Consider the following 14547-nt stretch of genomic DNA (forward strand, 5'->3'; position numbering starts at 1 on the left):
GATAAACAATAAACATTTGAATCTACCTTAGCTCTTTAAAAATAAAACGAAACGTTTTTATTTTAATAATTAAGGTATAATTGTAAATTTAGATTTAATACACAATTTTTAATTTATAATTTTCAAATTGCATCAATGACAAAAAAGATCTTTTATTTAGAGCCCCCTGAGTTATACTAATAATAACGCTTTTTTTTTTTCTAAAATTATTAATAATTTCAATTAATGTTGTTTTACGTTCAAATACTTACATATTAGATATGCCTCCCATTTAACTATTGTGTGTGTGCGACCATGAGCCGAAGTGTAAAGGTTATCGGTTTATACCTCTCGTCGATATCGTGGTCGCCGTTACATCCCTAGAGTCGTGCACCGGCCGGCCGCTCCGCGCTCGCTGCATGATGTCATTCATCACACACTCACACATAGAACAGGTCGCCAGTCGACCCGCGCCGCTGTTTATATTTGTATAGCGATTATATACTTCTTCCCGTGGTGACTTCACGACAAACCGCGTCTGTGATTTAATTTATTATTTATTGTACAAAATAGTTTGTAGTTACAAAATGGCAAACAACAGGGCGACTAAATCTGGATTTGCCGCGGAGGCTCAAAGAAAGGTATGTATTTTTTTTACTTTTAATATTTAAATATTAAAATTTTCCAGTAAGATGTCTGCCTTGTCGGCAAAATTGTGTTTTTGAAGGCCGTACGAGCACTTTTCCGTTGAAGCCTGATAGCCATATCGATTAGGGATGCTGGGTGGTCCAGATGCTGAGCCAAGGACTCAGCCATGACCTATTTATGTCACGTGCCTCGTAATATGTCCATAATTATTATTATAAGGTATTAAGGGTGTAAGAACTTTCTAGCTACTTTAGCTAGAAAGTTCTAATAAGAATATGGCAAAAACATATCAACTTAAGTATTATAAAATATATCTAGTTATTTAATCTCATACATTATAACGAAAGGTATTGTTTTATAATCTGACCTAGCACGTATTGATCTTTAACTCTAATATAAGTAAATCCCTGTACATACTATTTTAAGAAAGACGAAACAAGAATCTTAAACGGTCGAAAACAGGTTCCAATTTCCACGGCAAAAAACGTTTGTAAGCCCCGTGTGGGTAGGTATTTCTAAACACCATCGTGGTCCTCACTTGTACTTGACTACAGGTGTGTTTTATCGTCCACAAAATCATTTTAATTATAACTGAATTATCTATGGTTACATAAATTTTAAAACATTTTTTTGAGTTTAAATTTATTTGGATTAAAAAAATTCATTTATATTTCAGTCTATAAACTTATTTTTGTTACCTAGCATTATTAATTATCTGTAGCAATATGCGACGGATGCATTTTGTTATTTCATTTAATTCTTTTTTTTATCTTTAACGCTAATTTGTACAGATTGGTACGGTGTATCCCGGAGTGAACTTGAAATGATATAATATGTATCTTATTATGAATTCATGTATTATAAATAACTCTATTAACGGTCATATATTACATTTGAATTTACCTTATATGCTCGTACCTTTCTATGTATTGCAGATTCAAATATAATAAGCTTAACAATCTTCTAGTCTATGTATATTGTTTATGGAAAGTTTCCTCTATTCAATCGATTCTACAGCTATGTCTAATGTCACTGATTTCTTTAACAATAGATAGATAATTGCAGAGAATTAAGATGTATATTTATCAGAGCATATGTACCTACTTCATACATGTTGTTTATTACGTCAGGTAGTGTTTTGTAAGGTTTCGTTTCGTTTTTATATATTACTATTTTATAGGATATGTATTTTATAAGCTGAAGGCCGGTTTTCGAATTTTCTAGGAAATGTTGGTATATTACCAACCCGATACTGAATAATCCCACGAAATAATTTATTAGACATTGTAAGTGCCTTAATTTTAGTAAATGTTTTAAAAGGCTTTTTATCAAAGCTTATTAAAGACATTTTACCATATTGTCTGCCTTCTAGATTCATTCTTGATTAGTACTAATTGTGCGTTACAACTTGGTTTGATTAAACGTGAAGTTTAATTAAAAGGTGTCAACTACTCAAATGGTATATATAATGGTATAATATACAGGAAAAAGCGTACGAATTGAGAACCTCCGTCGTTTTTGGACATCGGTTAAAAATATGTTGCGGAGATTGTGTGATTCTTGACCCACATTTAACCACTCTCTATCCTATAGACTTCATCAATAAATGAAAGAATCGAAAGCTATCTAACACTGAAAGAATTTTTCAAATCGGACCAGTAGTTCCTGAGATTAGTATGTTCAAACAAACAAACAAATAAACAAATTCTTCAGCTTTATAATATAAGTATACATCGCATCTTTCTTTGGAATAATCATAGTTGTATATACCTAGAGTATATCGATATTATCAATGAACATGGAGAATAGATGAACGATTTCATAACCGTAGTGATAAATGCACCTAACCACAAAGTACGCATTACAAAAATGATGTAAGTACAACGTGACTAACTAACAATATTCATACATCATAGAACAATAGTGTAATTGGCACGACATATTTGCGGCCACATTTTACATATATGTGCACATTTTTATGTGTAAGGAAATTCCGATGCTGTAGGTATTGCTTGGGATACATTTTGAATTTTAAATACGTAGCTTACGGAGCAGAGCTTTATGCTCGGTTATTTGCTTTTGGTGAGTCTGCTGCATGATGCAAGTGTGTTGACGTGTCAGGGTATAATGAATAATGCATTGCCCACGATTTTTAGCCGTTTGTGACTAGAGACAATTTTGTATACTCATAAATTTTATGTATGCGTTCAGGATACATCATTAAGATGTATAGATTCTACAATATTTTGTTTATTTTATATACATAATTGTATATTGTGTTATAAGATTAGGATATACAAAACATAATAAAACCTAATAATTAAAGTCGCTTCAGAGTTTATAAGTGTGAATTTTGTCTAAACCTTAAATCGTGTTTTAAAGTTTAACATTCATTTTATTAGTAGATTCAAGTTACAAGTAGCTTCGAATCAAAAGTGATTTACCTAACTAATTGGTAAAATGACAAAGTGATAAACCTAAATTATAAAACTACGGAAAAAATTTTCACATTTTTTAGTTGGTACGCTGTCGCAATTTTGTACTAGTAGCAGACTAATTTCGAAATTGGATGGGCGGTGATAGCACACGTAGGTAAAACGATAAGTTCGTCTTTCTACATTTTATTTCCATTATTTCCTTGAAATTTTATGAAATTTCTTATTTATCGGGTATTATTGTAACACTTTTGAATACTTTGATAATTGTAAAGTAATTGTTATGTAGAAATATGAGCAAACGTAATGCCAGAATCGGTTCTTCTCTTTTATTTCATGTTTCATTAGTATAAACCATTCGGTATGCCAAAATAACTTCTTTGGTCTTTAGTGGCAACTCGGCAGTCGACCTCAGTGAGATCCTAATCCCTTCTGGTAATGTTAAGTTTAAAACAGATCAGAGACTCTTTACTATCTATTATCTCTATCTATATTTTGGTTAGTACTTATATAATGTACTCTGTGTTCAAGAAATTTTTCGAAATATCTCGTATTTTTATAAAGATAAATGTAAAGAATATATTGTCATGTTTTACACCCTATTGAAGAACCGAGCCCGGATGCTCCCCGGACGCCCTAGAAACTAGGGCAAACAGGGTAAACCGGGACAGATTGAAGCCTCGTATTTTATAAAAAAAAACTAACATGCCTGTTTCGAAGTTCATATTACGGAAGAAAATTTTTAAATCGTAGTCAATGAAACCATACACAATACATACAAGTACATCTGTACTATTAAAATTATGGTTTCATTCACGTTTTTTATTGGTTTTTATTGCACTGTGTTTTACTGATATAAACAAGCATAAAATTTATATCAATATATTTATTCTATCATATATTTCCTTTTTATTACAATGACCTACTAATTACTAAATATACATAATTCTAATTATTATACTTCTTGCAACTGTATACAGTACATTTAAATGCAATTAATATAAACAGTTAAAATTCTTAATTTGGCAGACAAAAATCAAGTAACAGGAGCATATAGCATTAAGAATACGGAAGGCGGTTATTGACCCTACAATTTAGATTGCTCAATATGTTATGTATTCTATTTGAATACGAGTTGATTGCAGTTTGGTCCTATAGTGAAGCACCGTTTTTGATGTTATTCGTTGATACTTTTTTAATCCGATGCTTTTATCGAGGTTCTTACTTCCAAAATTTTTTAACTGTATTCTTTGATTAAATTTAAATATTCGGTTCTCAGTACCCTTTTAAATTAATGACTAACAGATTTAAACTAATAGCGAATCATCTAGAACAGATTAAACTGTTTTAGGGTCTATTATTAAATCTTTAGTAGGTACGTGAATATTTCTAGAAGTTGTAATCAATTTTAGATTCACCCAAATATTAACTACCTTTTGCCTTAATTTATGTTATTTTTTTGTAGTTTTGTGTCATTTATCCATCATTTCATAAGAAGTATAAATTTCTACGACATTTAATATCTATACACTTTACTGGATAATATTCAAACTTATAACTCGTCGTAACAAGCTACCAAAATAAGTGGTTAACGGACAATACACAAGTGCGTTGCGCCTTCACCATTACATACATTGTAATACGTATTCATAAAAGTAACATGGATATTGGAAGTCATCCATGCACCTTTCTTCCTGCAACCCATGTGGGTCAAGGAGAATCGGTCAACACTTTCAACCGGTTTCCTCGAGAGAACCGCTATCGTGGAAGCAATGTACGGCGCCAATGCATTTTTAATAAATAACGTAATCATGCAGTCACATAACTGCATATGGTAGTTTAATTCGTGCCATCAATTACGGAACGAGCTAGATTGGACGTTGGCATTCTGAATATTTTTCCACGGAATTCTGGAAACAGAAATGTTTAAAACCGTGCTATAGCGATACATAAGGATCTACAGAGATTTTCTCATATTTTAGACATTCATTGCATAAATTCGAAATAAATTTGCCTACACGTTGGTTACGTTTGCGCATTTAAATCGTTCAACAGCTGTTGATAAAATTTCAAAACCAGTAAACCTTTTTAGCGATATTCAGAGACTAATATCATACCTATGCAATACCTAAGTAATAATCAAACTCAAGATAGTTAAGATATCAATAAAAAAAACGATAGGGTAATAAAGAGGTCCCTAATAAAAATATGAATTATTAAAATTGTAAGACAATCTCAGAATTTTCTTTCAACAATTTCAAAAAAAAAGTAAATCTTTGCAGACGAATTGTTTCAATAAAACTACTGGATATAATTATTAATTAAATGCAAACATAGGACATGGAACAGAATCATATAACATTTCCGGCTACGACTAAGTGCAATATAGTTTGTTTTGTTAAATTCCTCAAGTATGACGCTGCGTCTCGAAGTTTCTAATGACATCATTTAAATATAATATGATGAGTTATAATATTTAGGGCACAATTACTAAGAAATGTTAGTAATAATTTAGAAGGCAGGTATTGTTGTCACGTTATTTTCATATATATCCAGCTATTGTCTACGTCTGAAGAAATTCTTGGTCTTACCTTAATCAATATATTTTAATTGTACATATATCAGATTTATCGTTAAATTATATAGCGACCTTAGCTGAATATAAGTTATTAGTTTATGGGAACAGATGTTCAATTAGGTGCAAAAGAATTTTTTCATACTAATTCATCGAGACGATGACTCATACAAGGCACGGTTCACTTACAACACAACCGCACCTTATATGGTGTGGCCTTTACTCAGGACGTATTTATAAGGCTTAAATAATATAGGCTACTTTCAAAACAACACCATATGTTTAAGATTGACGCCTGACCAAATTTCTCTTGCGTCTCCTTTGAATTTAAACCCTTGTGGTTTGGACCAAATGTAAACATTAAACAGTTCTAATACTAGTTTCGCTATATTCCTGGGTGGCCCCCCTTGAAACGTTAGATGTTGATATAATCATCGTAATTTAAACCTCTATCTAGAAGCTCGTTTCGAATGGCGAACATAGGAATTAGTATTTGATATTAAGCTTACTTAACAATATATAAAACAGTGTTCTTACACATGAAACTATAATGCATAGTGCTTAGAAAATTAAGCAACGATTAATATAGTGTGTACGAGGATATGTCATAGATTAACAAAACACAAGACTGCTTTATATAAAACCCCTTTAGATTAATAAATATTCAAAAGGAAGTGATAAGAGAACGATAATAATAAAAATTCAAGTTCCTTTCAACCATCGCCACATTGAAGAATTAACGAACCAGAAACGATAAGGTGATACCTCAAATACATTCAAAATAGGGTCAAATTTAACGGTCAGATGTAGTGACAATACTTTATTCGTTCTGTATAAATATTAATACAAGAGAAAAGAGAAAATTACTAGAATGAAAATAACTAGTTAGAAAACAATGTTTCCCACGATCAGCCATACCATGGTCTATCACTATATTTTATACAAATAAGTTTGATCATTGCATCAAATTAGCACACGTTAAGCACAAGGCGGCCTCATTGTGACCCCATTCCTGTCTCCTTACCGGTCAATGTTGGAACTATTGTTAATCACAAGGTCTACATGTAACCATTTGAATAAACCTGTACGAATTGTTAGTTCTGTTTTCCGCATACATTACATTTGAAATAAACGTTTCTAGAAATAAGATAGTATCCAATCCATTGACATTGAGTCATATTTATTTCTGAGCAGAGTTTTTGTTGCTAACGGACATGTATGGTTCTTAATACGCACTGAGATTGGTCATGAAAGAGCGTTGTGTACGCTATTGGTCATCATTAACGGCCTTCAAGCACATCTGCTATTATTAAAATAGGGCTTAACATTTGTATTACATTGCAACTCTTGTGTAATGAGTAAATCCTCTAAATAGGTACCTTTTTAAAATATCGTATAATAATTCTAAACGTGTGTTGCAATAGTATTAACGTTTTTAATTAAACCGTTAACGTTATCAAGGAACGATAAGTAAACATTATGATAGCTGCAAACTAGGGAATGTTTCATACCATAAACATAAAATATAAACCAATTAATTAAATATTAATACAATATTTGTAGTTATGCACAGACTGGTCGAAATAGTAGAAACGGGACATAGCTACTGACAAGAATCCATTTCCTTTGTCTTGAAACACAAATTAGATAATGTTTGGAATATTAATGGTCGGCCGAATAGTCAAGCGTTATCGGGTAACTTTATCGACACGTTGAATTTCAACCGTACATCCGTCACGCGTTTGAATTAACATAATTGTTAATTAGTCCAGCGAAATCATAAATCAATGACCTGCAATGAAATCAATTTAAACAAAGTTACTGAGGTTTTATATTCCGGAGATCAATTGTTATGCAACAATTTTCTAAAGAATTTAAGAGATAAAGATGCATTTAAAATAGGTTATAGGAATCGTGTATATGTAAGTAAAACCAAATATTGTAGAGAAATAGATGAGGAATTTAGTTTAGGCGCTGTACTACTCGGTATAAATTAAATACATTCTTGATATTTTAATAACACTGTTTTTACAATTTACGATTTTGTATTGTCTTTTTTTGTTACAAACAGATGGTAGAATAAATTACTGAACTAAATAAAAAAAATTCATAGGTACATTCCATTCTTTCTTTTCATTCCACACCATTGAATTTAATTTATGTCTATAAATTCAATTCAAATTTGCTCGTTTTGCATTGCAACATCATACCGGACATATTAACGTGTATTAATCAAGAAATTTCGGCAACATATGACCGTTTTTAATAACGTCTGCCCTCTGTTGACTCATCTGAATCCTTCGCTTATTACGTCATCCTGCGATTCAATGTTGCCCCAATCTCGTATCCTTACAAAACGAGACTGTTTCATGTATTCCTTAGTATTGAGTCATCTATATTACTATTACGTGATATAAAATATTTCTGTACAGTTCGTGACAAATTGACTATTGAGAAATCGACTCATTTCATTTGCTCGTAAGTTTTCCGTGAACCTGACCGTGGAGTAAACTTTAAAACCCTACGAAAACCTCTGACCGAATTCTCCTTTCTGATAACTTGAACAACTTGTTACAATTTACACGTATTTAATATTATTTCAATGCGGTCTGTGATGTTTTTTTTTTGGCCAATTTATAGATAGCTTAGTCACACTTGGTGTAAATAGTGATTTAATTACCATTCCATTTATTTTAGTATCGACAAAGTCGCTTTATAGGGAGACCCACTACTTATTAATTACTAGTCTAACTCAAAGTCTACAATATCTTTTACATTTTTACATAAGTACTGCAGAAATAAAAGAAATTAAAAAATTATAATGAAATATTCGTACCAGGTAATCGCATATGTTTATAAGCAACGATATCAAAGATAAAAAATATCGTGGGCTTTGAATATAACAGAAAATATTGTTCTATGGAGAATACAGCCTGAATATGACATTTAGGTCATTTGCCTTAAAGCAAAACGACGCATAGCATCTACTGACGTTAAAACCAGAGAGCAATTTTTATTTCAAAAGTTTTCTGTTACTTCCTACTGATTTTAACCGACTTAAAAAAAGGGCGGAGCTTCTCAAATCGACTTTATTTTTTTTTTAGTAATATATTTCACCCTTTATAAATCATAGTACAGATAGAATATAGAATGGTACGTATCTAAGGCGTCTTAGAATTTATTTAAGTTCACTATACACATATATCCTATAAACAACATTTTAATTATGTAACATAAGTAAAAGCATGTTATATATGTAACATAAAAATCTTTTTTAACATATAATAAATATCCTTTAACAAAACATTCTTGTTCAACAATGGCTTTTTTTACAATTACCATCAATTCCTATAGAAAATATTATGGAACATTATTTCAACACTTGGGACTGCGTGTGACAAATTTTTTTGCCTTCCATCTATGCACAGATCTTTCTTGTTCTTATAAAAGCTGGTCTTCATAAAAGTGGGCTAGCTAAACATCGAGGTTTAATCATGGCAACCCATCTCAAAGACGTTTATACCCACGAATGTAATTCATCAAGACCTAAGCCATATAAATTGTTTTTATTGAGCGGTATGTGGCCATAACAAAATACATCTGGCGCCAGACGGTTGTCACTTTATCTTGAAGTTATTTGGTTCATCAAGTCATGGAAATCGAGTCTAGAGTAAACGTAACGTATTGCTTCTTATTTCATTATACACAGATTTTATTACTCGTCCATTGATGTTAGGCGAGGAGACAGATTCTATTTATTTTTAAGTCTTATATGAAATCCTGTTATTTCGTAATTTTTAAGTCTAGCTATTATTTAAATAAACTAGCTTTTACCCGCGGCTTTGCACGCATTAAATTCGGAGTATTTTGATACATGTTATTATACATATGAACCTTCCTCTTGAATCAATCTATCTATTAAAAAACCTCATCAAAATCCAATGCGTAGCTTTAAAGATTTAAGCATACGAAGGGACATAGGAACATAGAACGTGAGTTTGATTTATACTATGTAGTGATGTAACTGAACATTAAAGATTTGAATTAGTTTTATGATAGTCAATATGGATATGTACTTAACCACCAAATAACTGCGGTTATAATAATTGTTGGTACAAGTAAAGCTTATCGTCTTACAAGATTCGTTTCGTATAATAAATCTATAACTGCGTTTGTGTATTTGTGTTTATTGTAATTTTTAATGTTAAATTTAAATAATTCATCGGTGATTTTTTGAAATTTGCAAATGGTCCATAATCTAGAAATTACCTAAAGTAAAGTTGTTATTTATAAGTACTATATCCCAATACTGTCACCATAATACCAATATAAGATAAACTCAATGGGCAGTTAACTGAAATATATTATGTATGCCACATGGCTTAATATTACAATCGCGTATAAAAACTATTTATCCTGTCCTTATCAGTGCGACCTTCGCGCAAATGGTTAACATTGACGAAACTCGCATAAAATAAGGTTTCGCACATACGCATTTAATTCTATTTATTATTGTGTTATGTGTTTTAGTGTATATGTACTTTATTTATTCACTTCAATCAGTTTAATAAAGATAGAAATAATCCCAATCTCAAATTTCGATACTTTATGTTATACATTGTCTGCGCAATTTATAACATAAACAAACTATGTACTTTATTAGTTTATATAAAAAAAATGAACGAATGTATGCAGTAACAAAAAAGATGGTAAAATTTTACTTTTATTTTATAAACATCTATAAATACTTACCAGGCCTTGAGTATCATTTTCGTGGCTTAGGTACGGCCTGATAATGAAGTTTTATGCATATAGAAAATTCAATATATTTTCGTTTTATGTACACAAATGTTAATTAAAATTTTGCCCTGCAGGCTGTTCTGATCACAAAACAAATATTACAAATTTGAGAAGTATAATTAAAATGATGGATAGATTTCCAAACTAGATTTCGATATAGGCAGGTCAAGGGTCATCGCCCTCTCTATGCAATATTGTTAAAATTGCATAACTGTATACTCATATATATAACTTTTATATTGTATCAAAATCAGTTTATAATATTGGCATTCGTTATAGGATTTTGTTCATTCGCCTTGAAGGATCTAGACTTGTATGATGGGAATATTAAATGAAAGAAGTTACGTCAGTAATAGTACGTAGTTAACTATTTAATAATCTGTGGTAATAAGTACTTCTAGACAAATTCATGCGTTTGAATTAAATGTTTATATATTTATATAAGTACATATAATACAAAGATAAAATTGTTACGTTTTTCTTGTCATGTTTGTCATTGTTTTGGTTCATGCAAATGTCTTGCGATTATAAAACTAACGATCTTTCATAATTGTAGACTTTATTTTTAAAATAGATGCATTCTGTAGAAAAAATGAAGTTCTTCAGATTGAAAATGTATTTAATCTTATGACAATTTTTTATTATTTATTTATTAGTAAATAAAACGAAATTTTACACTGTTTTATATTATAATTTCGCGTTGAACAGCGCTCACAGTCGCATTCATTTTATTTCATTTCAAGCACCGTTTGTTATTCGCAAGGAAAACATGTGCCTACATAAACTGGTTCCTTATCTAGTCATATTTTAATCCTAAATTAGGAATTAATGTAATGTTTCCCATAAACAATAGATACATACCGTAAGTGCACACATAATATCTACATTCATAGACCTTGTTCTGCGTCTCTTATACGTGACCCCATTTCTCTTCTTGTTAAATGAAGGTTGTAAATTGCAGTCATATTGTGCGTCACCTTTTATTATAATAACTGTTATAAAGAAGTAATTGGTCATGAAGCATATCAATTATTCAGTTAGTTTGAATACGTAGTCATTTCTTAAATTAGTATATTTTGGTTGTACTCATTTTTGCATACTTTTAGAGAAAATCGAATGTACGAAATATTTTTTTTTTGAGCGTAACCCAAGCCAGCTGGAAAAATTGTATGTAAAAATTAATTTAATAAAGCGTTGACCTAGTTACGTACTTCGTAAACAGTCGTTGTATTAAGTCGCTCTCGAGGCTTGAACGAGTTAACATTTTTATAGTAGGTACTAATCCATAGACTAGAACACTAATTAACTTTAACAAGTTTTATTTTGTATGTTACTTTTTAAATTCAATGTTATTAACAACAGCGAATGCGAATATAAAGCAGATGCTTTAATTTTGATTTTAAATAAGAGTACCCTGGCTTCTTACTCGTTGAACTAAATTATATTGGAAGCATTCCATTGGGATATATAACTTAATAACATATTTTTAACGTTTAATTAAAAATATGTACAATTAACGATGTTTTCGTTAATTAAGTCTAACTTTTACACAGATAAGAATTCTTTTTCCCTCCATATTTGTAAGCGCTAATGAAAGTGATTTTAAACCTTGTTTTTCTTCATTCCAGATAAACAGCAAATACAGTGAAGAGCTGGCTGAAGAATGCTTAGAATGGATCAGGGTAATCACAGGAGAGCCCATCAATGTGTCCGGGGACATGGATAACTTCTATGAAGTGCTTAAAGACGGAACCCTTCTGTGCAAGTATGTGTTTTAATTATTCATTCATTATTATTATTCAATAATGTTTGGGTAATGTTAAAAATGTATCTGTTATCCGTATTTTGTAACTCATTGAATCGTGTATGCTTGGGACCAAATAATACATTCCTATGTACTAGAATTTAATTTTTTTCTAGATAGAGATTATGAGTATTCCTATATCATAAAAAATGGCACCACAAGCGCTGAGAAAGAACATTTTGGAATTCAAATGTACCAGATTTAGTTTTCGATTTCATGAGATGTCTAACAAGTTTTCTTGATCATGTGTCAATTGTCAAAAGGATTAAATATTTACAAATTAAAAAGCACTTCGTTCAATATTATTGAATGGATTTTTTTTGGAAAATAAATTTTTGAAATATGTAGCAACTAGCTTTTCGCCTGCGTAGTCAAAGAAAATTCCAATGAAAACGAGATGATTTACACTAGTTAAAAATAGCCTATCTCCAGACACAAGTCAAACTATAAAATCTTTCCGTTGCGACGTCAAAGAAAGACAAGCAAACATACTATCGCATTTATATAAGTAAGGATTAGTAATTAAAATATATTGAGGTAGATACAGAAATAAAAAAACCAGTAACAAAATTATGTGACCTCAAAGCATGTTGGTATAATACTGAACATGATAGTGAGTTTCTCATTAAATTCAATGGCAGCTAAACAATTGTTTATTTAGGCTCACCATAAACTCAATATAGGTATCAGCCAACATTGGTAATTGCTTTGTTCGTTCCTGTTATATTAACCTGAATTGAGAATCAACCTAAATTTATCCCATGAATAGTTCAATTTGTTTATTTTTTTATAATAGTACATAAATAGAAATGCGTTATTTTGTAATATACTTTAAATTGAAATTTTTGTTAAATAGTATTATCCTGTAAACTGAACACATAAGATTAATGGTCGCTAAAACGAATTCGTCTCCTTGTGATATAAAATATGAGATATTTGTTAATTTAATACTGTACTACACACGAAGTACATACAGAGCGTAAAATAAAAATATATACAAATGGCTGTCTTATCGCTAGGTAACAATCTAGTCCAGATTGCCGTGTTACATTAGAATCGATATTTAAAATAAGTTGATGAGCAAAAAACAAATGATTAGGAAAAGAGAACTTTATATTCTCTATAATATTTATAAAAAGATACTTATGAGTTAAGTCATGTATACAAATAGGTATATCATAACTACATAGTACGTATAAAACAAAGTCGCATTCTCTGTCCCTGTCCCCTATGTATGCTTAAATTACTATGCAACGGATTTTGATGGAGTTTTTATTAATAGATAGAGTGGTTCAAAAGGAAGGTTTTTTGTATAACATCTATTAAACTACTCCTAATTTAAAGCATGTAAAGCCGCGGGCAAAAGCTAGTTATGAATAATTCATAATAAAGGAAGAAGTAGAAATACGATGACAATAATGATTTCGAATCTTTTCCACTGATCATTCCTTTTTATCTACCAATAGCTACCTATTGTCAGCCTTCTGATGAACAGCCTTCTGTTTCCTACCGTGATTGCTTTATAGTTTTCAACTGGACTTTTTATAGTAATCACATCAACCACTTCACCTAAGAGGCTTTCAATTAATGACATTTAAATAAATAACAAGTATCCCGGCATTTCCAGGCTCGCGAACAGCATCAAACCGGGCCAGGTGAAGAAGATAAACGAGTCTAAAATGGCGTTCAAGTGCATGGAGAACATCAACGCGTTCCTCGAAGCCGCCAAGCAGTTTGGTGTGCCCGCGCAGGAGACCTTCCAAACTGTTGACCTTTGGGAGAGACAGAATCTCAATTCTGTTGTTATTTGCTTACAGTCGCTGGGCAGAAAGGTGAGACAGATTATTATGATACAATCATCACTAAACTTAATAGTCATCAGCTCAGCTGGCATGATATTATTATCTAGTGGTCCGCTACGGCTTCGCCCGTGGTACAGGCTATAGCCTTCCTCAATAAATGGGCTATCTAAGAATCACTGAAAGTATTTTTCAAACCGGACCAGTAGTTCCTGAGATTAGTGCGTACAAACAAACAAACAAAGTCTTCAGCTTTATAATATTAGTATTGATTAATTATTATAGGGATGGGTTAGATAGTTCCTTGTATTTTATTATCTTTTAAGTATCGAAAACCTTTAATTTTGCCATCATATTTTCTTTTAAGTTTTACACGATTAAAAACTTCCATAGGTATACAAACACTTAAAATTGTGTAAATAATCCACTGATGTGGGACTGTGATGTATGAAATTACTGTTCAATATTTATTTTATCCTCTAAGTATCTATTACGATGTCATACAAA

General features: G+C 31.1%; 1 protein-coding gene across 2 annotated transcripts in view; it reads left to right on the forward strand.

The window, feature by feature from the left end:
- The first annotated feature begins 392 nt into the window (after nt 1–392).
- Nucleotides 393–14547, forward strand: part of LOC119832249 (myophilin) — a 16847-nt gene continuing 2692 nt past the window's right edge. Inside the window, exons 1-3 of one of the 2 annotated variants that reach the window (XM_038355910.1) lie at nt 393–620; nt 12066–12202; nt 13869–14073. In XM_038355910.1, the coding sequence (XP_038211838.1) occupies nt 567–620; nt 12066–12202; nt 13869–14073 (396 nt within the window). In that variant the 5' untranslated portion in view covers nt 393–566. Of the gene's footprint in view, nt 621–9219; nt 9314–12065; nt 12203–13868; nt 14074–14547 lie in introns of those variants that run through there. The other variant, XM_038355911.1, reaches the window with a different exon arrangement.

The sequence above is a fragment of the Zerene cesonia genome, chromosome 15, assembly GCF_012273895.1.
Source record: "Zerene cesonia ecotype Mississippi chromosome 15, Zerene_cesonia_1.1, whole genome shotgun sequence".
In the NCBI taxonomy this organism is placed as follows: Eukaryota; Metazoa; Arthropoda; class Insecta; order Lepidoptera; family Pieridae; genus Zerene; species Zerene cesonia.